The 27067-nt window shown below is 38.8% G+C and overlaps 2 protein-coding genes across 10 annotated transcripts in view; both read left to right on the top strand.

Annotated features, from left to right (window-relative positions):
- The window catches only part of KIF27 (kinesin family member 27), a 31570-nt gene extending 20668 nt beyond the window's left edge, over window positions 1-10902 (top strand). The window contains exons 11-18 of one of the 2 annotated variants that reach the window (XM_064402847.1): window positions 464-661; window positions 1025-1138; window positions 2126-2302; window positions 2928-3140; window positions 4147-4353; window positions 6705-6903; window positions 7347-7511; window positions 8083-10902. In XM_064402847.1, coding sequence (XP_064258917.1) covers window positions 464-661; window positions 1025-1138; window positions 2126-2302; window positions 2928-3140; window positions 4147-4353; window positions 6705-6903; window positions 7347-7492 — 1254 coding nt within the window. In that variant the 3' untranslated portion in view covers window positions 7493-7511; window positions 8083-10902. Of the gene's footprint in view, window positions 1-463; window positions 662-1024; window positions 1139-2125; window positions 2303-2927; window positions 3141-4146; window positions 4354-6704; window positions 6904-7346 lie in introns of both variants that reach the window. The other variant, XM_064402846.1, reaches the window with a different exon arrangement.
- A 4917-nt stretch (window positions 10903-15819) lies between these two features.
- Window positions 15820-27067, top strand: part of UBQLN1 (ubiquilin 1) — a 32957-nt gene continuing 21709 nt past the window's right edge. For 2 of the 8 annotated variants that reach the window (XM_064402856.1, XM_064402855.1), the window contains exons 1-3: window positions 15820-16032; window positions 21902-21964; window positions 26843-26994. In XM_064402856.1, coding sequence (XP_064258926.1) covers window positions 15877-16032; window positions 21902-21964; window positions 26843-26994 — 371 coding nt within the window. In that variant the 5' untranslated portion in view covers window positions 15820-15876. Of the gene's footprint in view, window positions 16033-19095; window positions 19113-21901; window positions 21965-26842; window positions 26995-27067 lie in introns of those variants that run through there. The other 6 variants (XM_064402859.1, XM_064402854.1, XM_064402858.1 and 3 more) reach the window with 4 other exon arrangements.

Raw genomic sequence — 27067 nt, 5'->3', positions numbered from 1 at the left:
CCTTCTATTTTTAAGTTCTGCTATATCTAAGTTAATATTCTGTATAGGGCCAGCTTAGGTGCTCTGTGCCTCTCAGTCCTAGATGACAGGTCAGAAAATTCCATACAGAAAGAGGTAGTTTGCTTATTGACTTGAGCTCAGGACCAGCATTCTGGCCCTAGCATTCAGACACCAGCATTCTGACACCATTGTGTCTCTGCAAATTTTCTAGAATTGTGGTTTCTGCTAGATTTTAGTAATTTTACTGTATTGCCAAGCATGAATTGTACCTTTTAATGTTTAATTCTGCCTGTGCCAACTTCACCAGATAGCTCAAAACTATAGTAATAACAAGTGATTGTTTGGGCAGAAGTTAGCAAATCTTGGTGGCCCTAAGAATTCAGTGAAATAAAGAATGAAGCTGAGTCATATTTTAGTTACAAGTTTTCCTGCTCTTAAGCTGAAATTTGACATGAACATTCAGACCTTACAGAAGAAGCAGCAAGACACCAAGAATTTGGCTTCATTATCTAACCAAAGGGAGAGAGAAGCAAGAGAACTTGAGCAGAAAGTGGCGCAGATGAAGCATCAGCAATCCCAGATACAGAAGAGACTGTGTGAGGAGAGTGAAAAGAAGAAGCAACTAGAAGCAGAGCTTCAGCAGGACCAGCAACAAATTAAAGTAGGATTCTTCCTGTTTCCCTATGACAAAGATTAGAATAGAATAAATTAGATTAGAATAAATAGTTTTTGCCCCTGCTTCCCCAATAAACTACACCACCAGGCTTTCCCTTATTTTCAATAATGTCTTAATGAATTTCCTGATAAATGCACCAAAGAAATTTTTGATAAACATTTTACATTAATCTCCATTTTGCCTTTCTCTTTCAGCTTTTTTTTTCATTTTATTGCCTGGTGTCTACTTCTGAATTGTAATTTTATAAATAAATCTAGAGTCAGCATTTCAGATTATATCTTTGGGGGACTCTCACATTAAAGGTATTTGACTGATGTAGGAAGAATGGTGCTTTTTGTTTGTTCAAAGGAACTTCAACTTAAGATGGAACAACAACAGAAGATCCTTAAAATTAAGGATAAAGAAACTGCTGCTTTCAAAAAGAAGAAAAATAATTCAGTGGGAACTCCACAGAAACTACAGGTAGTTAATCTATTCCAAGTATGTGCAACCCCCAAAATAAAAAAAATCTTTCTTCATCCCTGGTCATCTATTTTTGAAAATATTTGTATGAAGAGTATTCCATCATAGTTTTGTCTATTTTTTTCTGTAGCAAAAATTGGGAGTAGAGCCTAGCAGCTCTTGTACTGTACTCTTTTTGAATGAAAGAAAGGAGGGCCTTTAGTGTCTTCTATTTTTTTTTTCCATATAATTTGTCAAAAATACTGATTCAGAAACCTGTGAATTCAGCAGACTTGGTTTTCCAGTAGGTTTGATGGTGCCCTTGATGTGCTGTGTTTTTAGTGTTCTGTGGGTTTTTCAGGTGTTGTTTTTTTTTTTTTTGTTTTGGCTTTTTTTTTTTGTTTTGTTTTTTTTTTTGTTTTGACTCTGTGACTCTGACATAAATTACAGTGTTTTTTGGTTTGGTTGCATCCTATGTAGCAGTGCCACCTACATTATTTCAGATGTGGACACTGAAATATGAATTACCCTACGTCTTTAAAGGTGAAAAGAAATTTTAAAAGTTAAATAAAGGAAACATTTTAGCCTTAACAGGAATATATCCATGCTTGCAGGTCCAACAAGAAGCTGGTTTTGGGCCACTAAAATGCAATGAGGATGCTGAATTTTCGTGATACCATCTAAACCTAGTTGCTGTGCTCGTGTAGATGACATGTATTTATGTAAACAGTTTTTAAAAATATATATTTTTAGAAAAGATACTGCATCTGACACAAGTTTGTTTATATGAGATTTAGCAATGTAATATTGCTGAGGCCTCTTTTAAGTCAGTCCAGTTTCTGTATTATTCTGAGTAAGGATTCTGTGGGCAGAATTAATACTGACATTAGAAATGTTAATGTCTTCTACAGTTTTATCAGTAATTCTGAAGAAAGGTAAAACATAACCATTACATTCTGAGTCAAAATATCCTGGTTAATGCTCTCTGGATCTCTCTTGGAACTTTAGAAATTAGAAGAGCAGAAGAAGTGGCTGGATGAAGAAATGGAAAGAATTCTTCAACAGCACCAACAGTTAGCAGAACTAGAAGAAGATTTAAAGAAAAGAGAAGCCATTGTAGCAAAAAAAGAAGCATTATTGCAGGAGAAAAGCTACCTGGAAATCAAGAAACTGAGATCTAGCCAGGTGACTCAAAAAAACCCCACAAAATTCACCACAGTCATAAGGCTAACTGAAAGACTGGTGGTGGGGGAGGGCAGATAAGATAGCTGGGAAGGCTCAAGGGACCTCCTGTGTCTATACCCCTGTGATGCAGATATTATGTAGCTTGACCAATTGACATTTAAATTGTAATTAACACAGACAATTATTTAAATTAACTTTTTCTCCCCAAAATTGCAACAATGAAACAAAACCCAAAACCAAACAATTCTGAACTATGGAATTGTTTCTGCAGAGTATTAAATGATATGATATTTATGATATATTATTTATGAATATGACCAAGTCTTTCTGCTATCTAGAGAACACAGCAGGGAAATGTTTTGCAATATTGACTTTCCAGTAGAAAGAGTGAATACAAAGTATCATTGTTACATATAATGACTAGTGCCTTTAATTTTTATTATGTAGAAAACTGCACGCAAAACATTTTTTCAAAATGCTATCTGTCCACTCAAAGTAAATCAGGTTCCATTACAAGAAACAAGCATTTTTTTCACTTCAGAATGTGATAGTGTCCACCTACTTTTTTCTTACTGGAAAGGAATATCTCATTTTTATATCTGTGGCTCCTGTGGATTTTTTTTAGGCTTTGAACAAAGATAGTATGAAATTGTCTACCTGCTTAAGTATGCTGGATCAGGAGCTGTGTGATAAAAGTATGCAGCTTCAGGACAGCACCACTGACAAGTCAGACATTTTGGAAAAAATTCAGGCTCTCCAAATGGAAAGGGATCAGCTGCTCAGAAGGAGAAATAGTATGGATGAGAAACTGAAAGATGGTAAAGTGTTGTCAACTGAAGTAAGTAAGCACCTCTGAGTTAAACACAGGTTTTAGGTATTGTTTGATAATAAAGAATTCCAGTCAGAACCTAAAAAGTATCAGGTAAGCTAGAAATAAGGAGCAGAAGTTGGATACTTTAGTAAATAGCAATTTTAGAGTACTGCTATGATAGGACCAATTAATTTACTGGTAAATGAAGTTTAAGATCAGAGGAATGTAAGATTTGTGTCTTGCCAAACTCTATTGGTCTAAAAGTCATATAATGAGAAATAAGGGAACCAGAAGTTAATCAGTGTATCAGTGTTAATCAGTTAATAAGTGTATCACAAGCAGGTATTTTAATGTTAGGATACAGAACAAGTGATGTATTCACATAGTGATGCCCCTTAATTTTTTTCATAGAATCTTCTGATAAAAGCAAACACAGTTCCACAGTGAAAATAAGTCATGTTACATGGATGGCCCATTACTTGGAGCTGATCAGTATCGTTATGTTGAAGATAAAATAAATTCATATAAAATGGAGAGATTACTTTTAGGTCTTGAGAAGCAATATGAGACTATGGCTGAGGTGACAATGCTCCAGAAAGACCCCTACTTGCCTCACTCATCAAAGTCAGCAGTGCTTCAGGCCAGGCATTTCTTCCACTTCCATACACAAGTCATGGGCACCAAACCCCTTACTGACTGATTCATTAATTCATTAATCCAACAGAAAACTAGCACATAAAAAAATAGAAGTTAAACAGTGGTGAGGATGAGGGAAGGGTAAAAAGAGAAACATGACTTCTAGTTTTGTGATGAGCCATTTGATCAACCTCTGTATTGTGGCAGGAAAAGACAAATATTCTGGATTTGCACTCTACCTCTTGTTTTCCCCATTCCACTGTCTGTGCTACAGCTAGTTCATCTTACCATTAAGTTTAGGTTTACTTTTAAGAATGAAGTTAAAGATGTCTTGAAAGATTAATTCAGAGCTTTTTTTTTTTTTTGGTAAAGATCTCACTCATGTGTTTCTCTGTAGGAAGAACATATTCTTTTCCAGATAGAAGAAGGAATTGAAGCCCTTGTAGCTGCAATTGATTACAAGAATGAAAGTATTCATAATCGCCAGCACTTACTTAGGTCATCTTCTCAGAGTCTTTCACAGAGCAAGCATAATGTAATAGGGAAACTAGTTTCCCTGTCTGCTGCTGAGCTCAGGGCTATCATCATCAGTTATTTCAACAAGGTTTGTTTTGGCTAATGAATACTATTTTATCCCACTTTCTATTACTATTCTAGATATTGAGATAGTGGCAGGAAATAAAAATAAATTTGAGAAGCTTAAGCTTTTGGTTAATATATCTTCAGGTTACATAGATCTGCTATTAAATTGTTTTTAATTTTTATGTTAACTTAAATAGAATACTTGTGGGTTAACTTTGTGTATCTTGTTTTGATAGATTAGCTAGAAACATGCTATAAATCTGCAAATTACTTTGTCCTTTTCCAGTGCTCTGTGTTGCTAACTTAAGGAGAAACAACTATGTTTAAATAGTGGTGTTGTATTCAAATTCTTCCCGACTGCAGAATTTCAGAAGGTTTCATAAAGCTTATGCTGCTATTCCTATTGTGTTTTTTCCTAAATCTGGTTGTGTTGGTTTAACACAGCCTAGCTTTTAGAGGGGTCAGAGGAAGCCACGGAAGGAGCTTCTGGGAGAGAAAGCTGCTCAAAGCTTCTACTCTGTTCAGCAGAGCCAGTCTCCGAAGGCTCTGACAATGGACATGTTGCTGGCCCAGTTAGAGAAGCTGGTAATGACTCTGTGATGACACATTCAAGAAGGGGAAAAAAACGCGCACAGTTTTTGTTTTCTGAGGGCTGGGGGAGCGCTGTGGCTCCCGTGGCCGTGTGGCTGCTGCCACCTCAGCATGGCCAGCCATGAACTGTGCCTGCCTGGCCACTTCTAGCCTGATATTCCACAGACAGAAGGGCAGGGGTGGTGGCGGTAGCTTCTCTTTTCCAGCGCAGCCACAGCCATCTTGGCACAATCCACAGGTATCTGTGCCTGCTTGGCCGCTTTTAGCCAGCCGTGCTGTGGGCCCAAGGGCAGGGACTGTGGTAGTGGTGTCTCCTTGCAGGCGCCCTGCATCAAGAGAGGCACTGAATGGTGCCAGCGCTCTAGTGGCTGGCACTGCCCATACAGGGACCATGTGGCCAACAGTGAGGGGCATGGCGAGCATTTCCCCAATACAGAGCCCAGACGAGATCAGCCTTTTAGCACTGCAAAACCCTATAAGAATTTTACAATGGATAGAACTTGAGAACAAACAAACCTGCAGACAACAATTTTCTACTGAGTCAGAAAAAAGGAGGTGAAGACGCGTGAGGAGAACAATATGGTGACACTAAGGTCAGTGAAAAACCTCCTATAGGAAGAGGAGGTGCTCCAAACATCAGAGCTGAGATTCTTCTACAAGCTGTGGTGAGGACTATAATACAACAAACTTACCCCGTAATTCCTTGAAGTGGAATTGATGTGTTCATGAGAAAAGGTGCTCATACTGGAGTGAGTAGATGATGAAAAGCTGTAATTTAGTGGGAAACTTGAACAGAGAGAGAAGATAGAGAAAGAGGGCCCTTGCTTTCAAAGTAGAACAGCTTATCCTTAAAAGACTACAGCCTGTGAACTATGCAGTTTTGGGAAGACTGCATTAACCGTGGGAGGGACTCGTGTTACAGCAGGTCAGGTGGGGCTGCTACTCATGAAAATTGGAACCACACTAGAAAAGTTCAGAGAGTTGTCTCCTGTGGGAAGGACCCCTCGGCATAGCAAAAGAAAATCCTCTCCCTAAGTGAACTGAAGAAAGATTTCAATGAAAAAACTGAGCAAAACTCTCACACTGTGACTCCCTGTACTGTCAGTGGGAAGGAAGGAAGGGCAGAAAAAGAGTGTTCTAAAAGTTTTATTTTAGCTCTCATTATCCTCTTTTAATTCTGTTAATAAATTTTTCATTATACCATTTAAATTTGAGCCCGTTTTGCCCTTAGAGTGTTTCCTCCCGATCCTTATCTCAACTCATGAGCCCTTTAGTTTTTCTTTCCCCCTCCTCTGCTAAACTATAGCAGGGGAAAATGAATAGTTTTTCATGAGTGCCCAGCTTTTAGCTGGTATCAAACCATGACACCAGTATAAACTGATACTTTGCAGTGTGTGCAGCCACGTGCTTAGGAATCATACTGACATCTGGAAACATAAATATTAAATGCATTATGACATAGTGTCTTTGAGACCTTGGGTGAACCTTTAGTAATTTTGTAAAAAAGTTGTCTGTGGGATGCAGATTGGAAGTCCAGAAAGCAATGTTCTTTCAGTTTAAATTTTGCATAGGGTATTAAAAAATCCACTAGTCCATGTGATCAAAATGCATGCATTTTAGTTCTGAGGAGTCAGCCTGTAGCAGTGGCAAGTCTATTTCCAGTATAAGCTTAATTACTTGTAGAGATCCAGTGCTTTTGTATGTTTTAATCTATTAGGCTGAAGGGTAAAAGATTTTCTTAAAACCGCTTGATAAATCAAAATAAGTGTGTTTCTTTTTAAGATTGTTGGCCTGCGTGAGTCTGAACGAAAATTACAAGTGCAGATTGAAGAACAGGAAATGAAGTCCATACACCAGAAAAACATGATGCGTGAATTAGAATCTGCACTTGAACACATCAAGTTGCAGTGTGACAGGCAGCTGACTCACCAGCGCCAAGAACATGAGAAAAAAATACAGTTTATATTGAATAATTTCAAAGGTATTTTCTTGGGCGGGGATTATACACCAAGTATTTTCTTTAGTAATTTATTAGAGAAATATTGTATTCCAACAGAAAAAAAATGAATAAGGTTCAGAGATGTATTTTGGCTGTCACTAATTCTATTGCTATGTAAGATGTCAAGGAGCAGACACATGGTGTCTGTATGAATGCAAAACAGAGTATTTTTTTAAAGCAGTATCAGAATTGTTGTATTTTCATATTGAATTTACTGATATTGAAAAGTTATGATACCAGTTCTGTTGATCTTCTAAATACTATTACAACTAAAAGGTGGGATTGGCATAGCCTTTTTGATCTTATTTCATGTTAGTCAAAACATGCACATTGCAAGCAAAATGCCATCAAGACACTCTGCCTAGTTGGGCATCTTGATTTTTGACACAGATAGTTGGTTCTTAAACTGATTTTATTTCTCCTAGAACAAAGTAGTGAAGGTATTGCAGAAACCCTGAAAGGGTATGAAGTAAAAATTCAGCAACTGGAAAAAGATTTATTTTTCTATAAGAAGACCAGCAGAGAGCTGAAGAAGAAATTGAAGGGTCTTCTTGGAGAGTCATCTGAATAATTATTGTCATCCAGTAAATGTAAGCATATTATCTGATAATGTTTGTGCAATTGTCAGTAGACCATTTGAAGAGTGGTGAACATACAGAACTATGTCAGAGAGCTGTAAAACATTGTATTTTTACTGTATTAACTGTTCTTCAGGAATATATTCTACCTCTACCCCCGTTTCAAGTGAGAGACTAGCTGTAGCAGTGGTGTGCCAATGGTTTAAATTCTTGTTCTATTTTCTCTGGATTCTAACAATTTCAGCATCTACAACCTCAAACTGTTATGGTTAAAGCAAAGAAATTTTGCTCTCTAAAAGCATCTGAATTCTATTGTAACTAAAAGCTTTGTTATATGCCATGCATTTGATTTCTTAAAAGTTTCTGGGAGATTTTCAATGAAAAGTGCCACACTTCCAGTTACTAACTTATTTTAGCTACTCACTTACTAAAGCTTAAAGAGCATTTACACACTTGAAGGGGAAAAGAAGTGGTCTCTATTGTGACTCTGTGCTTTGACATAAAAAAACCCCAACCAACTGAACAAACAAAACACAACAACCGTTAGTGTAAGTTTTTAACTGTTTCATGTCCTTCTTGCCAGAATCCAGATGTGCAACAGAGCTATTCATATGGAGGAGAAAAGAAGGTTCAGTTTCATCAGTTTTCTTTTGTCTCATACCTCTCAATGCCACCACAATACCTCACATACACAATATAGCCTTCTTGGCCTGTTGGTGTTTCTTTTTAAGGTTCAGCAAGACTGGTTCTTCCTCCCAATGGATGCTTCTGTTTCTTTCCACTCAGTGCCACGCCTTCGTACAGAGAGATGCTGATCACACACCTCTACTCCCAGAGTGAATTAGGGCTCAGCCCTTTCCTTCTAGGCAAGATAATGAGCCTACACATTCATTACTATGAAGTACACTATCAAACTGTGAAAATGAATATTCTAGAGACTGGATAATAAATGAGCATGGGAAAGACTATTCGCTGTCTAGCATACACACAAGCATGTAGTTTAGGATATGTATCTATGTGGGCAAACACTTATCCTTGGCAAATTGTAGCAGTGGGAAGGGAGAAGACCCCTGTGAATTTCCAACTTTTTCCAATGCATATATTTGCAAGTTTTATAAGAGATACTCTGCATTTAGTTATTTTTCTTTCTAGTACATTATGAAACACGTTGCTATACAATGTAATAAAACCATAATTTGTTACTGGGCTTAACAAATAATAAAATCCTGTTTGTATATTGCAATCAAATTTGTTGAATGTCTTTTGTGTGTTGTACTAATATAGCTGCTGATTGTTTTTCAATATATGAATAATTTCATATTTGTCATAGTTCAGTTGTTCACTCCTAGACTGCTTACTAGGATACATTACAAGTTAGAATGATGAGCCTTGTATTAACAGCACCTTCTCAGATGACAGTAATGGCAAATACCTCCTGTGTTTTTGTAGATGGTGAAATTTTTTAGTATAAAGGGCAAAATGTGAGATGCTGATAACTTTTTATGATGTTCATGCTGCAAGTTGCTGATGCTATAAAACCATGTGCCTACCTATGTCAGGCACTCAGAGAATTTGTAACTTTCAGGTATTTATCAGCTGATCATTTCATTTTAGATAACAGTACTGGTGTAGTTCTCCAGTCAAAAGGAAGCAGAAGTTGCTTCTGATGAATTCAAGTGAAAACAGCTGTTAACAAAGTTCATGTCTTTACTAACTACAAGTAATTTTTGAAGTATTAGAAAACTCCCTCTCTGTCAGTCTGCTCAGTGTACTTTAAGCAATGAATATAAATAGTAATAAAATAATTTAAAATAATTCTGTACTGCTTTACTGGATTTTTTTACAGTGCCAATTCCTTACAGTGGAAATTTTTTGGGTTTTGCTTTAGATACTGTCTAGACAATGGTAGCACAGACTGAAAACAGGGAGAGAAGGCAATTTTCCTTAGCCAGTCTGGTGAATAGCAGTACTGTGTAATTATTAACAAACAAATCTTTTCTTCCTGCTGGTGAATCAGATTTCCAATTTCAGTTCTGTGTAACAGGAGAAAATACATCAAAGTACAGGTCTGTATTCTTGTTATACTGCAGCTTTGAAGGAACTTCTCTTAAACCTAAGAAAATACTGATTTTTTTTTTTATGACTACTTCCATATTGGACTTAATGTACAGAAATATTCCCAACAATATGTAGCTCTTAAATGCAAGAAAAACTGAATAGAATGTAAGAAAACAAACAGGCTGGAAGTAGGTTTTGGATAACAATACATTTTGGATGCCCCATTCAAGGAAATGTTCAAGGTCAGGTTGACCAGGGCTTTGAGCACCTTGACCTAGTGAAAGATGCTCCTGCCCTTGGTGATCGGACTGCCAAGAGAGTACATAAGGGATTGAGATGTTGAAAGGTCCCTTCTGACCCAAAGCATTCTGTCATTCTAAAATTTTATGGTGTCTTGTTTATACCTGTGTTTATTTTCAGCTGGAAAATACAGATGCTAACATGTGCAACTACCACAGAAAAAGCTCTTCCCTGCCTGTTACCTGTTAAGGAAAGTGCCATTCTCCAGAGCCAGCCTAGTAATAAACAATTCCTCTGGTACTACAAACACAAAGCTCAACCATTTATTTTGTCCCATGTTAACTGTCACTGAATGCAATATGGCTGTAAAAATGCAGAATTGTTTATTTAGTACCACATTTAGTGCAGCACTGAATGTGGTACTAAATCCTGGGATTTTACTTAGTGATAGTTGCTGAAGTTGAATATTACAGAATGCTAAACTATGACTACGAGCTGGCTGATTAGAAGCACATTGGAAAACTCTCAGTGGGAAAAAAGCAGAGAACACAGAAGTCAGAGGGAAAGAACCAGAGATGAGACCAAAGAGCAGACAAAGCAATATACCTGTAAGACTTTTTTCCCCACACACTGTAGCACTAAGCCATTTCCAAAGCAAAGTATGTGTGAAGAGAGCACTTCACTTTGGTGGGCAGCAGTAAAGGAAAGTGGGACAAAATTCTTTCTTAATAAAGGTACTATGAATCTGTAATGCTGTTACAACTTATTACTGACTTCTGAAAACTAGTTTCATGAAGATGCTAACAGTGAAATAAGACTTTTCAAAGAAATGAGACAGTGTAACTAACAGTCCATATTTATTCAGATTTCATAATAATGCTAGAAGTCTTATTGTAGACTCACCAATTTGCTTGTTTGTTGTTTGTTTGTTTTCTGGCCAACTCTTTGAAAACAATTTTCAAATAAAATATCTTCGTATTTGATGGTACTGATGCCACTGTTCTGAACTGTGGACGCTGTGACCACACAGGATAAAATGTGCATAATTACATCCTGACAGATACAATGCTACTGGGTGGAATGAAGTAATCTGTTTTGTTACAGTCTGATTCAAACTAAACCCCCTTCATTTGGAGAGGTGGTATATGTTTTCATTATCTGCTGCACTACAGAAAATACTTACCAAAGATTACAAGAACAAGACTTTTATCTAATCAAATCAGTAGTGCCCGTAACTTGGAGATGTGACTTCTTTTCCAACATGTTTGTGTTTGTAACAAATTTTGAATTAATCTTTTCACAATAACTAATTAGTCTGTTTCAAGGTACCATTAAATTGCTAGATTATTTTTAGAGAGAGTAATTTGATTATTCTGTATTATAAAATAAAGTCAAAAACCAAAAGACTGATTACCTGCTATTCTATAAATCTGTCTTCCCTTAAATTTTAATTTATCCACCTATCCCTATTTGACAGATTTAGTTTGATGTTCTTTTTCTTTCAGGACAATTATTTAAAGCTTCTCCCACCCCCCCACCCTGCCATCCCCCAGTGTAGAACTAACTTGTGTTGTTTCTTGTGCTATTGAGTTTGACATACTTACAAAATTAGTTTGTATTATGCTTACTGATTAACAGCTCTATTTAAATGAAATCAAAATTGAATTCTAGAAGTGCCTATTGATGTCATAATAAAAAAGTCCATAAAAACCAGTGTTAAAGTGTTAAAGAAACACACGCATGTTTCTAACTTGGGTAATACTGCATACAGTTCTTATTCAACACAACTTCTTTCCCCATTCACCACTTGCTGTATTAGCCTGTCCAGTATAGAATTAGTCTTTCCAATATAAATTGCACAGAAATTCATCAATCAGCTGATTTTTTTTCTTTTCTACATTGTTCTTAAATTCTTTCTATGTCTCTTGGGAAAAAAAATTGTATTTTCTCATCTCTAGTTCCTTTTACATTTGAAGTAACTGAATGTTCGCAAAGACAGAGCATTTTTTGTAGCTGTTGCAGTTTGTTTCAGGAAGGATACTCCTGTTATGCTTTCTTTGGAAAATTTAGCAATTGTTTCAATATTATTTTCTCACATTGATTCACTTCAGAATGTGACTGTATTTAAACTGGCAATAGACAGCTTTGTTATTATTTTGATTTCCTGTACAAATGTTCAACATTATTTTGTATCTGTTCTAGTTACTCTGACATAAGCTGTAAATTGTGTCACAACACAATAAAATCTTTCTTCTTCAAAAATATTAATTTAAAAAATAAATCAAACCCTCGTAACTAAGGCTGAGGTGAGAAAGCCGGACCAAAAATGAGAGCAAAAGACTCTCATTTACTGAACACTGAGTTTAGACAGCATAGATTCAGTGCTTTAAATATGCAGTTAAAATTCTGAAATGAGAGGAACTTTCCCAATGAAACAAAAAGTTCCATATAACAGAGGCTAGGGAGACACAGAGGCTTATTGGAAAGACCAAAGCACATGGTGTACACGTAGAGTGTACATGTAGAGAGGAACTGGAGAAAAGAATTCTGGGATGGTTATGACTAAAGACAACTACAACACTTTAAATATTTTTATGAATCAAACTAACAAAAATAACTTGGGCTAGGGAAAAAGTTACAGAAAACACCTGCTGATGGACTGCGATAATGAAAAGGACAATTCTTTTTCCTGGACTTTTGAATGCGTGACTCTTTGTAAGAACTAGAAGAAAAGCAATTATCGAAAAACAAATCCCACTGAAAGTGAGACAAGATAATTTCATTTATTAGAATTACTGAAGACCTGACAAGGATGCTCTTTCTGGTTGACACCTAACAAGGGCATGTGCTTGAGATTTCCAGTACTAAAGGCACAGAATCTGCACAGTGAGGCCCCTGTAAAGCATAACTGGGCATAAAGCCCCCTAAAGTGTAACTGGGTAGATAATTGCTGTCTACCCAGTTACGCTTGACCATGAAGCTTTTTTAATTTAACCCTTTTAACTGAGTCTGAATCAAAACCTCTAACCTTTGTTCTGGCAAATCAGGAATGGAAAAAAAATACAGAATATCTTTTTAATGCCATATGAAAATAGAAGTCTATATTCTTCCCTTTTACATTAAAAATAAATCACAGGTGTTTGTATTATGTTTTGGTTTGAATATTCACAAATAGAAGGAATGTTATGTGTCATTTACAGCAGACCTTTGGAGATATTGTATGTAAGTTTTACTGTCAGTAGACCACCTGAGGCCTCATCTGAAGTCAAGATTGTGTCACTAATATCAGGTAAAACATTAAACAGAATTCAGCCAAACTGGTTCAAAGCTTTTGCTAAAATTCTTAATTTGATTCAACTTGATGTGAGCCACTACTTTCACTTTAATTCAAAATACAGTTTGGTCACTGCAAGTCCATTTTCAGTTTGTTTGTTTGTTTGTAGCCAATTTAGATGGCTTTACCTTGGTTACATCAACTAGGAAAGAAAATACTGAATTGATGCTGTCTAGTCAAAGTTGGGAATTGGGCAGTAAACTTGGGAACTTCTGCAGTAAACACCAGTAACCGTAGGTGAGCAAAATGAAGTGGCATAAAAATTAAGAGGGTCTGTCTAATAAACATGCCAAAATCTGTTCTTTAATATCAGTAACTAATGATGAAAAGTTGCACAGGTGGTTTCAGAAAGGGGAAACAAAAGCACAGGTGGAAGAAAGTGGGAAAGAAAAGGAAAAGCAAGAGGAAAGAAAGAAGTGTTTTTAAAAATCCATCAGGCTAAGAGGATTAAGAATTTAAAATTATTTGCTGTATCATTTTCATTTTTTTATAAGCTTTGCTCTATCTGATGAGAACCCATATGCATGTTGTCCTGGTTTAGGGTATTTTCCATCTGGACCCTCTCAGTTCTGGCAAATGAGATCCCATATTCCTGTTATCTGCACCAAAATTAACATGAAGATAAAAACATTCTTTGTTAAGTTCCCTCCTTGATTAGTTAAGAACTTTCAGTAACTTCCAAGTTATTTGCTATAAATTTTTAGTATCCTTGCCACTTACAACGAATATACTTCAGTAAGTAACACAAATTCCTCTAACTTGTAAAGTTCTGCTAGCTATAACCAGGCAGAAGTTGAGTTACTCTGGTACAAAGTGTATTCATGTAACAGTACGCTCAGCGTGAGCTGTATCTATAAACTGTAACAGCCTGCCATGAGGAGTATCTCCTTGCTCTTTCATCCAATTTCTGCTTGAAATCACTTCTTGTTTGCAGTGCAGGATTCTACTGTGCAATGTCCCTCACTCTGCTAGCTAACAAGGTAGTGTGGCACAGGCACCTGCCCAAGTGCTCTGCTGCAGCAGGAGTCACGCCTTGTCGCATCACAACCAACGGGCAAGAGGAACATGTGTGACTACAGAAAGGCTTAATACTTGAATAGGCCTGGAATCATTCTTATCTGCAACAAACAAAAGCTCTAGATCAGGCAAAACCTGGAATTCCCTTCAGCCAATATGAGGTATTCCTATTTCAAGGTCTCTTAGCAGGTCTTCAATTCCTTTAGTAAAAATGTTAAGAGTTTTGGAGCCTACCATGCTGTATTACACTTTTTTTTTAGTACAATCTGAACCAATCCACAAAGGGTGTTGAGAGGTTATCCCAAGAGGAGACCAAATCATCTGGTGATTCAGAATACTGTGGGAAACATCTGTTCTCATCCAAGAAAAAAAGGGCATTTGATTCTACAGCTCAGCCACACACATACTTTACACCAAAACAGGAAAAGACATCTTGAATTTCCTGAGAGGCAAGAATATTTTGGGAGAATGCCTAATTTGGTAATGCAATTTTAAGCTGTGTTTGAGCTTTTTTTGGTCTAAGTCTGAGGAAGATGTGATTTCCCGCTACGGCATGCTACCTTAGCAATACCTTTAAAGGAGTAAAAGTTCAGTATTTATTACTCTTTAGCTGGGGCCAAGTAACCTAAAAGCAACAGGTACTAAATTATTTCATTGATGTAAGTTCACAAACTATGACAAGTTAGTTTTCTTGCATCTTCCAAGACCAAACCCTGTGGTTTCATCTCTCTACAGGCCATGTAACTCCTCATGTCTCAGGACTGGAGCTCCAGCAAACCACAGCTGCCTGGCCAGCACCAGCTGGGGAACTGGTGACCCTCTGCACGGACCTCTGGAGAAGATCCTCCAGGCCAAGCCCTCTGCCAAGGCAGAGCCAGCTACAGCAGGTGACACAGGACCGTGTCCAGACAGGGCTGGCATGCCTCAGGAGAGGGAGAATCCATGACCTTCCTGCGCAGCCTGTTCCAGTGCTCTGCCGCCCGAAGTGTAAAGTTCTTCCCCATGCTGAACGACGTCTCCCGTGTCTGAGTTTATGGCCATTGCTCGTCCTGTCTCGGTACCACTGGGAAAAGTCCGGCACCCACCTCTGAGATATTTACATGTATTGATGAATCCCCTCTCAGGCTCCCCCAAACTAAACAGGCCCAGTTCCTCCAGTCTCTCCTCATACGAGAGATGTTTCAAACCCCAAATTATCTTCGTGACGCCCCACTGGACCCTCTCCAGCAGCTCCTTATCTCACTCGTACTGAGGAGCCCAGAAGTGGACAGGGCACTCCAGACGGGTCCTGACAAGGTGATGTCCGTGGAGGCAGGGCTGGGGCAGGGCTGGGGCAGCCCGGAGCGCCTCGGGGGCTCGGCGGCACCCGGAGCGGCCCGCCCCGAGCCCCGCGCCCACACCGGCCCCGCGCGCGGCGCCGCCCCTTTTTCTCGTACCTTCCCCGTTGCGCTGCGTCATCACGGCGCGCGGCGAACGGGGCCGAGCCGTTTCCGGTGTCGCGGGCGCGGCGCGAGCGCTCGGCTGTGGGCGCCGGGAGCCGGCGGCCAGGCCCCCGTCCTGCCCTGCCCGGTCCCGTCCTGCCCCGTCCTGCCCTGCCCGGTCCTGCCCTGCCCTGCCCCGTCCTGCCCCGTCCTGCCCGGTCCTGCCCTGCCCTGCCCGGCCCGGCCCGGCCCCGTCCTGCCCTGCCCTGCCCGGTCCGGCCCTGCCCGTCCCCGCCCGCACACGGCAATGTCGGACAGAGCGGAGGGGCCTGCGGAGGGCCCCTCTGGCTCCCCCGCCCACGACTCTGCCGGTGTCTCCGAGCCACGGATCATCAAAGTCACGGTGAAGACTCCCAAGGAGAAGGAGGAGTTCGCCGTGTCCGAGACCAGCAGCATCCGGCAGGTGAGGGGCGGCGGGGCAGGCTGAGGGGGCGGCGGGGCCGCGTTGGGGCCGGGGCCGAGCGCCGTGCCGCTCGGCAGGGGAGCGCCGGCCCGCGGCTCCCGCCTCCGGCAGCGCGGGGCGAGGGCCCTGCCCGGTGACAAAGCAGCTTTTGCTCGCCCGGGTCGCGCCAGGCGCTGTTGGGCGAGCACCGATCCCGGCCTAGGAGGGGATTGCTGCCTTGTGAGGCCAGCGCGGGTAGTGGGGAAATGTGCCGCCTCGTACCCTCCTCGCCGACTTCTCTGTTGCACTGCGGAGGGCTGGCTCGGAAGGTGGATGCAGCTCGTTCGTGAAGTCGTTGAGTCGTAGAATCGTTTGAGTTGGAAGGAGACATTAAAAATCTTCCAGTTCCCCTGTCGTAGGCAGGGACACCTTCAGCTAGACAGGTTGCTCAAAGCCCCATTCAGCCTGGGCTGGAACACTTCCAGGGATGGGCTATCCACGGCTGCCCTAGGCAGCCCGTTCCAGTGCCTCACCACCCCCACAGTAAAGAATTTTTTCATAATTGGTAATCTAAACCTACTCTCTTTCACTTTGAAGCTATTGCCCCTTGTCCTGTCAGCACATGTTCTTGCAAACAGTCTTGCCTCATCCTTCCTGTAAGTTCCCTTCAGGTGCTGGAAGGCCACAATTAGGACACCCCAAAGCCTTCTCTTCTCTCATTTTCTAGGTGTGAGTTGTCCTGTTGAGCAGACTGGTTTTGGTGGTAGTTGTCTCACTGGCTGGCTAACGTGACTGTAGGAAACATAGCCAGTCACTAGTATCTCTCTGTTTCCAGTGTTTATTTTGATCTAACAGTCTTTAAAAACAGTGAGTCAGCCTTCACCTTTGGGAGGTCGCAGCCTTGTACTGTGTTTGTAAAATCTGCAGTCTCCTGTACTTTGATGTGCTAGTTACGGGTATGGTACTTAGCATATGGCGTGGTTATGTCAGATAACCAAGGTTTTAGGGATATTATGCCTTCCTGTAAAAGTCTGTGCCCCAGCTGCCTCTGTCTCGAACTAGTGACACCTGCTGATTCATCGACAGTTTCCTGCAAGTCTTCTAGTCTTCAGAAGGTTTGCTGTGCAAGTATTGACTAAAACTTCATTTATTTAAATTAGAAAGCAACAAATCATAGAAAAGATGCTATCAAAATGTAAAAACACAGAGTCTCTTGCTTATAAAGAATGTAGACATCACTAGACTCTGAACTTCTTTCATTTTCCATAGGATTTCCCACTTTTCTCCTTGAAATGGCTCTAAATGTGGCACCTTTGTGCTATTCCACAATTTTTTGTGTGTGTGATTGGTATTGCAGACTTCATCAAAAAAAGGTTACATGTCCAAAAGCACCACTAATGTCTAGATACAGAACTTTGCATCATTCCTTAAGTCTGAGCTGAAGGACACTGGCTGTTTAATGGAAGAGGATACAAAAGATGAAGTAAAGGCTCTGAAATTTCAAATGCAGTGCTAGCACTTCAACTAGACTGTCAGACTTTTGTTTCACCTAGTTGCTGTGAATAGAGAAAATGCTAATGTTTCTTTTTTTTTTTTTTTTTGTCCTCACATCTAATCTACACTCAGTTTGGTTTTGTGGTGTTTTTTTTTTTTTTTTTTTTTTTTTTTTTTTTTTTTTGTTTTGTTTTCTTCTTTTGTACATCAGTGTTTGGGCTAGAAGTAGAAGTGTCCCAGACCTCGGTATCATTGTGATTTTCTCCAGCTGCCAATGCATTGAAGCTGCTTTCTTGTCTTCTCTAGTCTTTTGGCAGCTGCAGTGTTGTGTGCTCTGAGCTACTCTCTCTGCAAGCTTGATCTAGGCATTTCTCCCAAAAAAGTAAAATGACTGTGTTTGCTTTTTAGTGCTGTCCACTGCTTTCCCAGCAATCTCAGTCTGAAAGGGGTGCTTTTCATTTCTGTGTTCTTGACAGATTTGTGAGCAGTATCAATGCAGTTTTGTAAAAGTCTTTGCAGTTTTGTGGCTTTTGTTTTGTTAGGATGTATCAAAAGGGAGATTCATAAACTGAATCTAACCTGAGGATTGTGTTTGTCCTGTAAAGCAGTCAGCCATCAGTTGGGTCCTTTGGAAATAATAAACAGATCTACTTTAGCTGTGAATTTTGTAATACATTTGATTTTTAACAGGTTTGTTTCAGATTGAATACTGGTGGAGCTGCCAGAATTTCAAATAAACAGTTGTCATAAACTGAATTGGTTGTACCCTGTCAAGAGTACAACATGAATTTTTACTGAAAGCAGTCATACAAGTTTAGGGAATTAACAGAGGACGCTACTTCAGATGTCTTTGTTGTCTACCGATATTCTGGAACTGTTATTAAAATATTAGATCTGCATTTATAACTTAATTCTTGTGAAGTAAGATTGCCCTGCTGGGTTGACCATTGGATTGAAGTCCCAGGCAGTGTAACAGCACTAAAAAATGCATTGTCCCTTTAGTGTGATTAATATTGGCTTTTTCTCTTAAACTGCAAAAATGAGCTGTTAATAATAATAAGCATCAACAGTAGATGCAATGTTTCTAGAACCAGCCTTGAAAATAGGTTAATCTCAAATACCAGGCAAGTTGCATATCTGTTCAAATACATCTGTGATCAGCAAGTGGTTTGTACAGTTGAGATAGGTGGCCCAGTAACTTGTATGCTGAAAAAAAACAAAAAAAAACCCAACCAACCAACAAAAAAAAACCAAAACAACAACAAAAAAAAAAACCCACAAAAAAACCCACAACAACAACAAAAAAAAACAGCAAAAGAAACTCACTCAGTGTATTTCCACAGCTAACACTAGAACTTAAAGAATTGAGTTATTTATTTCTTTATGGTCATTTCAGAATACTGCTGGAACATGAACCTAGATTTTCTAGGAAAATATTTCATGTCATCAGGGCCAAATTTAGGGGTAAAAAAAATATATTTTATGTTGCCCCATTAATGTAAACCATGTTTGCAACTTTTCTGTCAAGATTTTTTCCTGTATTGGAAGACTTCAGCAGATTTGTTACTGTGATTCTGTGTTGTGCAGCTAGAGCAGTGAGTATGCAGGTTGGTATGGAAAATAAACTAAGTACAAAGCTACTCTGGGAGATCAGTTGATTTCAGCTGCTGTCTATCTGTCTTTCCTTCTCTGAAAATTATTTGATTTTGCTTAGCACAATTTGGCTCAGTGTTAGGCAAGGACCAAATATTTGCATTCTTCATGGGGTATGATACTGGTGTTGCTCAGAGCAGCGACTTAATGAGTACATGATGGGTAAAAGATGAATACCTATAAATTTGTTGACTTCAGCTGATCCTGACAGTGCTGATACTCTGGCTCACCATTTGTCTCCTGTCCTGTGTTTTCTTCCTTTGGTTTATTTTCTGAGTTTGTGGCAGTACAGTCTTTGCAATTTTTTGTTTAGCAGAGTTGTCTTAATGTGTTTGGTAAAGCCTGTATACAAAGAAAAGGCATGCTCATTTTAGGAGCGACTCGTGTCTTAGTGGATGACATGGATTGTTTGAGTATTGAGGTGTTGGAAAACCAGGTTTTTTTACCTTCATCATTTAGAATGAGGGAGTTTTAGAAGAGTTAAAGCTTGCTGATGCCTCTTGATGTTGTTTTAGTGCCCTGTGTTGACATTTGCTGTATTCGTGAGTTTATTATAACTGGTCCAGAATTACTGTCTGCACATGTGTAGCACACCAGAAGATACTGAGTTGTCCATTCTGTGAGCATTACAACTCTGAGACACAGTAACATGTCTAGCTGTGTGTTATTAACTGCTGAGCCAACAAACAGTGGATATAGTAAATCAGTGCTAATAATTTCGAAAACTTAAAGTTCTTACAGAGAATGATTGACAGTCCTTTGATTATATGAAAATTTCAGAGCAATATCCATCAGGAAGAATTAGTGAAATTGAGTTTAGCTCCACATAAAACAGATTAGATCCTTTTCCAGGTTTAGGGGTTTTTTCCTCCCACTTTTTATTTAGCTTCAAACTTTAAATAGAATATCTCTTCAGTGTGGAATGCAGTTTTCAGTAACAGCATATTTAACAGTTTCTAGTGTATTTCTTAAAGTAGGTGAACACAAATGTGCTTTCTGCACTAGACTAAACTACAGATAAAATTCCTGAGTTACTTAATTTTATGTGTACATGTATCCATTGTGTTGAGACTACTGATTTTTGTCAAGTTTTTTTATTTTTTTTAATTGAAATTACAGTACTGTTTATGGTTGAAACTTTAAATCCATAAATTTAATTTTTGTGCCTGGATCTCATAATCCCAAATCGGTAGTCTTCTGCTTTATAAAGATCATACAGGTGTAAATGTTAAATTGTTAAAGCTTTGGGTAGTTTGGTATTAGAGCAAGTTTCCTGGCTTGCATATGCTTTTAGTATTTTATGTAATGTTTTACCTTTTTAAGAAACTGTACTTTATAGGAACAATTATTTTACCATGATCCAATTCTGTTTCACTGTTTTTCTGTAATCCAGGGATTACTGAATGCTACAAACAAAATAGGTTGAAAGTATATAATGGAATCCAGTCTGTTCTTTGTTTCCAGGATTGTGATTCAGGTTTGTGTTGTTTCTCAGGTGTCTCAAGGCACTTGAATACATGAAGCATTTAGTGTTAGGTTTTCCATGTCTGGTGTGTCAGTGCATTGTAACACATCTGTGTGATTCTTTACGGAGTCTGCCTCATTATATACTCTGATTATATTTATTTCTTAACCTGGGGTTTTTTTCCCCCTCATTTTGTGGTATCAAAATTGTTTTAGAGCAATGGTAGGGTGACTATTTGATAGAAGGAGCCTTCAGAAGTAAAAGTATATTGACTTTTATTGGCTTAGATGTAACTCAAAGGTATTGTTTGCCATAGTACTCAATAGGTGTTTTCTGATAAATGACTGGCAGACAGAGTAAAATAAGAAAACCTATTTTAAAATAGTTTTTAAATAGTAGTGTGAAGTGTCTTTTGTGTAGATACTTCTCTGCATAAAAGTAAAACATTCATATTTATATTTTTAATTATTTTTAAAAAATGTTAGGTATGTCAGATGCATTTGTCCTGTGAGTTTGTTTTGCTAAAATCACTCACCCTCAGGGGTGTCACACAGTTTAAAAAAATTGCCATATGTGCAGTTCAAAATTGCCAACAGCATAGAAAACCTTAATGAATAATTAGCTGTGGTAAAAGTGTCATGTAAAGATTTTAAAAACCAATCAATATTGCAATCAAGTGACTATAAACCTTGTCTCTGTAAAAAGGGTCATTGTCTGGGAGTAAAGTTAGGGTAAAATCTTAAGAATTTGGAAGATATGGTGACACAGTGTTCTGGTTTTGACTGGGATAGTCAAACTACTACAAATACTACTACTACTACTACTACAAACTACTACTGACTATCCCAGTCAACTACTAATCTTCTTAGTAGTTGATATGGTTCTGTGTTTTATATTAAGTGCAAGAATAACCTTAGTAACACACTGATTTTGGCTCTTCCTAAACAGTGTTGTTGTTTGTTAGGAATGTACTCCCTAACTGGGTGACCGCACTGAGATTTTCCAAACCACACTGCCACTCTTTCTCCCTCTCTGTCACCTTTTCCTCTCCCTCTCCCCCATGAGCCTGAGTGTTCTATTTGTTTGTTAAATAACACTGAATGTTGTATAAATTAGTTGAGTTGTATAATACAGTTGAGAGTTTTCAAGATGAAAATAACATTGAAAGAGAGGAGTTGAAGCATTTTCTATTTTTACGCAGCACAAAAACCTCAATGGGTTATGTTGAATCTTAGTGTCCTGTAACTTATAAAGCTTTTTTCTCTTTTCACTCTTAAGTTGTCAGTCAACCCAAGGCATGCTGGAGAGGAGAGTTGGAAGCACAAAAGGTCAAGATCACAGGTCGAGATAAGAACAATTTTCTGGAAACAGCAATGAGATAAGAAAACAAATATTAACAGCAGCAATATTAATGAGAGAGGGTGCAAGAAAATCAATGATTGACATGGAAAAAATCCCTTGATAACTGACAATACTGGACATCTCCCTCCACCATGTTTTCTTGACCAGAAGGAACCCCTTCTCCCTGGAAGAGATTCCATTTCCCCAGCTGCTGTCAATGAGAAGAGGTGGTATAGAATAACCTCTGGGTCCAAGCCATGCTCCCTCCTGGCTGCTGCAAAAATGATCCCTTTCCCAGCCTGAGCCAGGACAGTCCTTATTCTAAATGGAGGTTTTGGGTTTGTGTTGCTTTACCAGTGATCTGGTACATAACGAACAGGGAGAGAGTAGGTTACCAAGTGCTTTTATGGGAGAAGTGATGCTTCTCCAAACAAAGGCTTGGAGAAGTGCTGTGGCTTGCTGAAGAATCCCTGAAGGGAATAGAGATGGCTAGAACTTGAGTTGTGAGCCCTTTACACTACCATGCACTGCTGCAGTTCACGCTTTATCGGCTGCTAACCTTTTAAGCTCATCAAGAATCTGACTTTGAGTTTTAAAATGCAGGGGTTTTTTGTGAGTTTGATTTGATTGCAGACATTTGAGGAAATAATTTTATTATGAAACTAGCATGGGTCATTGGCAAAGCCACCATAAGATAGTAACTCCATTACGACACGAAAGACAGTACTCTTACATAAAAGCCTTACTTTATGTGTTCTTTCTAGCTGTGCTCTGTCTGTTCTGGGCCAAAAGTGCTTGTATTCCTGCTTGAAATGACAAATTCTTGTTTTCCTTCCTGTGTAGTGTCCTAGAGTTGTGCAATGAAACCCTGTTTTTACTGACTCACTTTAAGTCAGTAGTGAGATGTCCAGGTCATGATTCATCCCAAAAGGAAACTACAGCTATCAGCTGTGGCCATGAGTATGTTTGGTTCCTTACTTCTTGGGTCAAGACGACCTGTAACCATTAATTCTGTTGTATGAAAGAAGGCTGGAGCTCATCAAAGTTTACTTTTGAGACTGCTCAGTGTGGGTGTAAAACAGACTGGAGTTCAGTCAATATGCTTAACTGTGTATGTTGTTAGGAAAGACATTTGAAAGTTTTAATATTACGGGTGCTTTTAAAAAAAGCAGTGCCAAACAAGGTAATGCTGTTTCAAAATCTTTCTTTGTAGTAGAACTATTTGAGAGACTGCTGGGAATGAAAACTGCAGTTCAGCCTTCTATGTACAAACATTTGCTTCCATGTCATGCTCTATTATGCTCAAAACAGAGTTTCCTGTGGGGAAACTCTTTTTTTCACAGTCTTCTAGATAAAATTGTAGCTTAACATTTTCAAAGCAATTGAAGATTTTAGGGACCTGTTTTCTGTTACTTTCAATGGACTTCGATGTTAATTGTCCAATACCTCTTCCAGGTTGTTACTGTAATTAAATTTTTAAATATTACTTACTAAGCTGAGGTTGAGAGAATTTGGGAAAGTATTTTTTAATTTATTTGTTTTCTTCCCTTTATTACTTTATTACAACATTTTGTTTTGTGAGTGGATAGTAAGATTATTACTGTTGCTGGTTTTGATGTCATAAAATGAGTCAACAGAAGCTTTTGAAACATTATATGGTTGTAATATGTCAAAGGAGAGTTTGAATGTTAACACTTTCACTTCACCTGGAATAACACTTTACCAGGTTCTTCCAAGGCCAGGTTGTCAGATGTTAATAGGTTAATGTTTAAATTACGGATCTGTTCTGCAAAGTGACAGTGCAAAACAATATCTGGTTTAGTCAGCTGTTCTACTTCTTGTGTGTTTGGATATTTGCTTTGTTTGGTGACAAAGTGTTTACTTTGAGTAGCTCAGGTACCAGTATGCATTTGTTCAACACTAGACATCAGCATTTTATGGTGTCCATCTGTACCTTGCAAAAAGCTTGAGGCAATCAAGTTGAGCAGGTATAGTGAAAGTCCTAGATTACTTTGGAGAGTTTTTTTCCCACGTCTTAACATCGAACAAAAAAGGCAACTTTTGTTAATGGTGATTATTTTAAAATTGCTATGAAGATAAGGGTATTTGGCATGGAATTGAAAGTAGCGCTGGTGTGCTGCTAAAAAGCCAGTGGGTGTTCTCAATATGAAAAACAATATTGCTTTTGTATTTCAAAGCAAAAAAAAAGCTTATGTTAACAAGTTAACTTGAGGTAAAATGGCAATTTGGGCAAAGTCCTTCAACAACACAAGCCTTGGATTTGTTCTAATTAATTTCAAATCTACAAGTTGCCATGCTTTGAGGAGAATTCAACCTTGAATCAACTCACTCTAGTTAAGAATAATTTTTACTTTTCTCCCTAGGAAAATCAGGCCTCTGTCTAGACATTAGTCCAGTGTTTTAGTCTGATTCTCACTGTGTTTCTCTCCACATATTTTTCTAATAATCATGTAAAAAATTGACATGATTTTACATTATTTTTACTGTATTCAGTTACTAGAGGAGTACGGTGAACCAGTTTCCATGAATACACTAGGTTTCAAGTATGTTGAAACATTATTTTCACAACTTGGAGTTCTTTTCTATGCCCAGATACAACTGAATATTTTTGTAGTACAAGGAGTGGTATTATTACAATGAAGTAAAACTTGCATTTAGAACAATGAAGCAAATGAGCTGACATTGTTGGTTGAATTGTTACATGATAATTAAAAGGATGAGTCACTGCATTAGGAGAGTTGGACAGAAATGCTCATCATTTCCAGCCAGTGATTGACTACTCAGTGAATAACGAATTTAAAGTGGTGGTGAATAGCTCATTGTCCAAGTGGAGACAGGTGATGAGTGGTGTCCTTGGGGATTGGTACAGGGGCAAGCACTGTTTAACATTGTCAGTAACATAGACAGTGGGATTTAGTGTACCCCAACAATGTGTGCCAGTCAGTGTAGTGTGAATGAGGTGCTGGAGGAAGGGATACCATTCTTGCCAGGCTTGAGAGGTGGGCTCATATGAACCTCATGAAGTTCAACAAGGCCAAGTGCAAGGTGCTGCACTTGGTTTGGGGCAATCCCAAATACAAATACAGGGTGGATTGGGAGCAGCTCTGAGGATGACTTGGGGGTGCTGGTTGATGAAAGGCTGGACATGACCTAGCAATGTGTTCTCACAACCCAGAAAGTTGATTGTATCCCAGGCTGCATCCAAAAGCAGCGTGGCCAGCAGGGTGAGCAAGGAGGATTCTGCCCCTCTGCTCTGTTCTGGTGAGACTCTACCTGGAGTGCTATATCCAGCTCTGAGGACCCCAGCAGAGGAGGACGTGGACATGTTTGAGTGAGCTGGGATGAGGCCACCAAGATGATCAGAGAGCTGTAGTCCATGTCCTTTCAAGACAGGCTGAGAGACTTTTGTTCATTGTGGAGAAGGAAAGCTTCAGGGAGACCTTAGAGCAGCCTTTCAGTGGCCAAAAGGGACTTACATGAAAGATGGTGAGGGACTTTTTCAAGGGCATGGAGTGATGATATGAGGGTAATGACTTTACCCTCTTTAATATTAGGAAGAAAATTCTTTACTGTGAGGACACTGGTACAGGTTGCCCAGAGAAGCTGTGGATGCCCAATCACAGGAAGCATTCAAAGCCAGACTGGACTTTGAGTAACCTGGTCTAGGGAAAGATGTCCCTGCCCTTGGCAGAAGAGTTGGAACTAGATGATCTTTACAATCCTTTTCAACAATGTTCTTAGGATTCTGTCTTCCACATGTGTAGATGATTTTCTTCCTCTGCCTCAGGAAAAAAAAAAAGTGTATGAATCTGTTATTTAAGATGTTTTGGACGGTTAATGTCGCCCTGATTTTTTAAGATTTTCTAAAGCCTTCTGATGTTTGCATTCTTGTATGAAACTTTCTCACACACTTTTCTGTAAGCAACTTATTGTTTGCATTCTTTTATGGAGGAGGAAAAATTTGATAGACTGTTGGTTTGTCCAGTGTCCCTGGAGAGGTGGCACTTTCACCCTCCAATCCTCTATCACCTTTGGAAATCTATAAATGTAAGAGTCAGAAAATAAACTCTCTCTTTTCCCTGCCTGAGAGCAGCAGCGTGTCTGCGTTGTGTTCTCTTGTGTCCTGTAGTGACAGGTTAACACTTAGCAAGCAGTCGCTTTTGTAAAAGGTCTTGTATGGTAATGATTTCTCAATGAAATGAAAAATGTGTTTATTCACTGTGCCCTGGGCTGTTACTTCATTTCATGTAGCTGTGTCATGCATTGAATGAGAAAGCAGAGCCAAATATAACTTTTGTCTGTGTGGAAAGGAATGCTAGTTTTTGACATATGGAAGGAAGGCAGCAAAACTACATCTAAGGAGGATATACTCAGTTCAAGCAAAAGTCTAGACAGATTTATCCTCTTTATGGCATTGCATCCTTCAGCAGTGGATGGCTTCAGTGGTGTGCACATTTGTATCTGTGTACTTGCTAGTATGTAATTATATGCATACTTTACCATGTGTATACAGGTGTGTCTATGTGTATATGTATATGGGTGTGTTTATAGTGTCTATACTAGTGTGTATTTATGTCATGGATGCATGCCTGTCACAGTAATCTTCAAGAGAAATCAGATTTTTGTTGTCACGACTTATGTAACTAATGATCTAGATGTGAAATTCTTCACTTTCCTTTCTGAATGACAGAAAGAAGTTCAGGAAACAAAAGTATTTCTAGTTTGTGAAATACAGAATATGCAGTACAAGTGAGGTAATATAACAAATATAGAAACCAGGTTGTTCTTAAATTATTTTTAAAAATTGCAGTTCAGTATATAATTATATAAATGTATAATATTTATTTTTTTGTTTAGTTCAAGGAAGAAATCTCTAAGCGTTTCAAGTCCCATACTGATCAGCTTGTGTTGATATTTGCTGGAAAAATTTTAAAAGATCAAGATACTTTGACTCAGCATGGAATTCATGATGGACTCACTGTTCACCTGGTTATCAAAACACAAAACAGGTAATCTTAATAACAAGTGATCTTCTGTTTGCCTCTAAAGAAGTTAAAGTGCTCTGCATTATTACTAGCTTTC

Source organism: Passer domesticus, chromosome Z, assembly GCF_036417665.1.
Source record: "Passer domesticus isolate bPasDom1 chromosome Z, bPasDom1.hap1, whole genome shotgun sequence".
Classification (NCBI taxonomy): Eukaryota; Metazoa; Chordata; class Aves; order Passeriformes; family Passeridae; genus Passer; species Passer domesticus.
The sequence above is the reverse complement of the archived record's forward strand: the minus strand, read 5'-3'. Positions and strand labels throughout refer to the sequence as shown.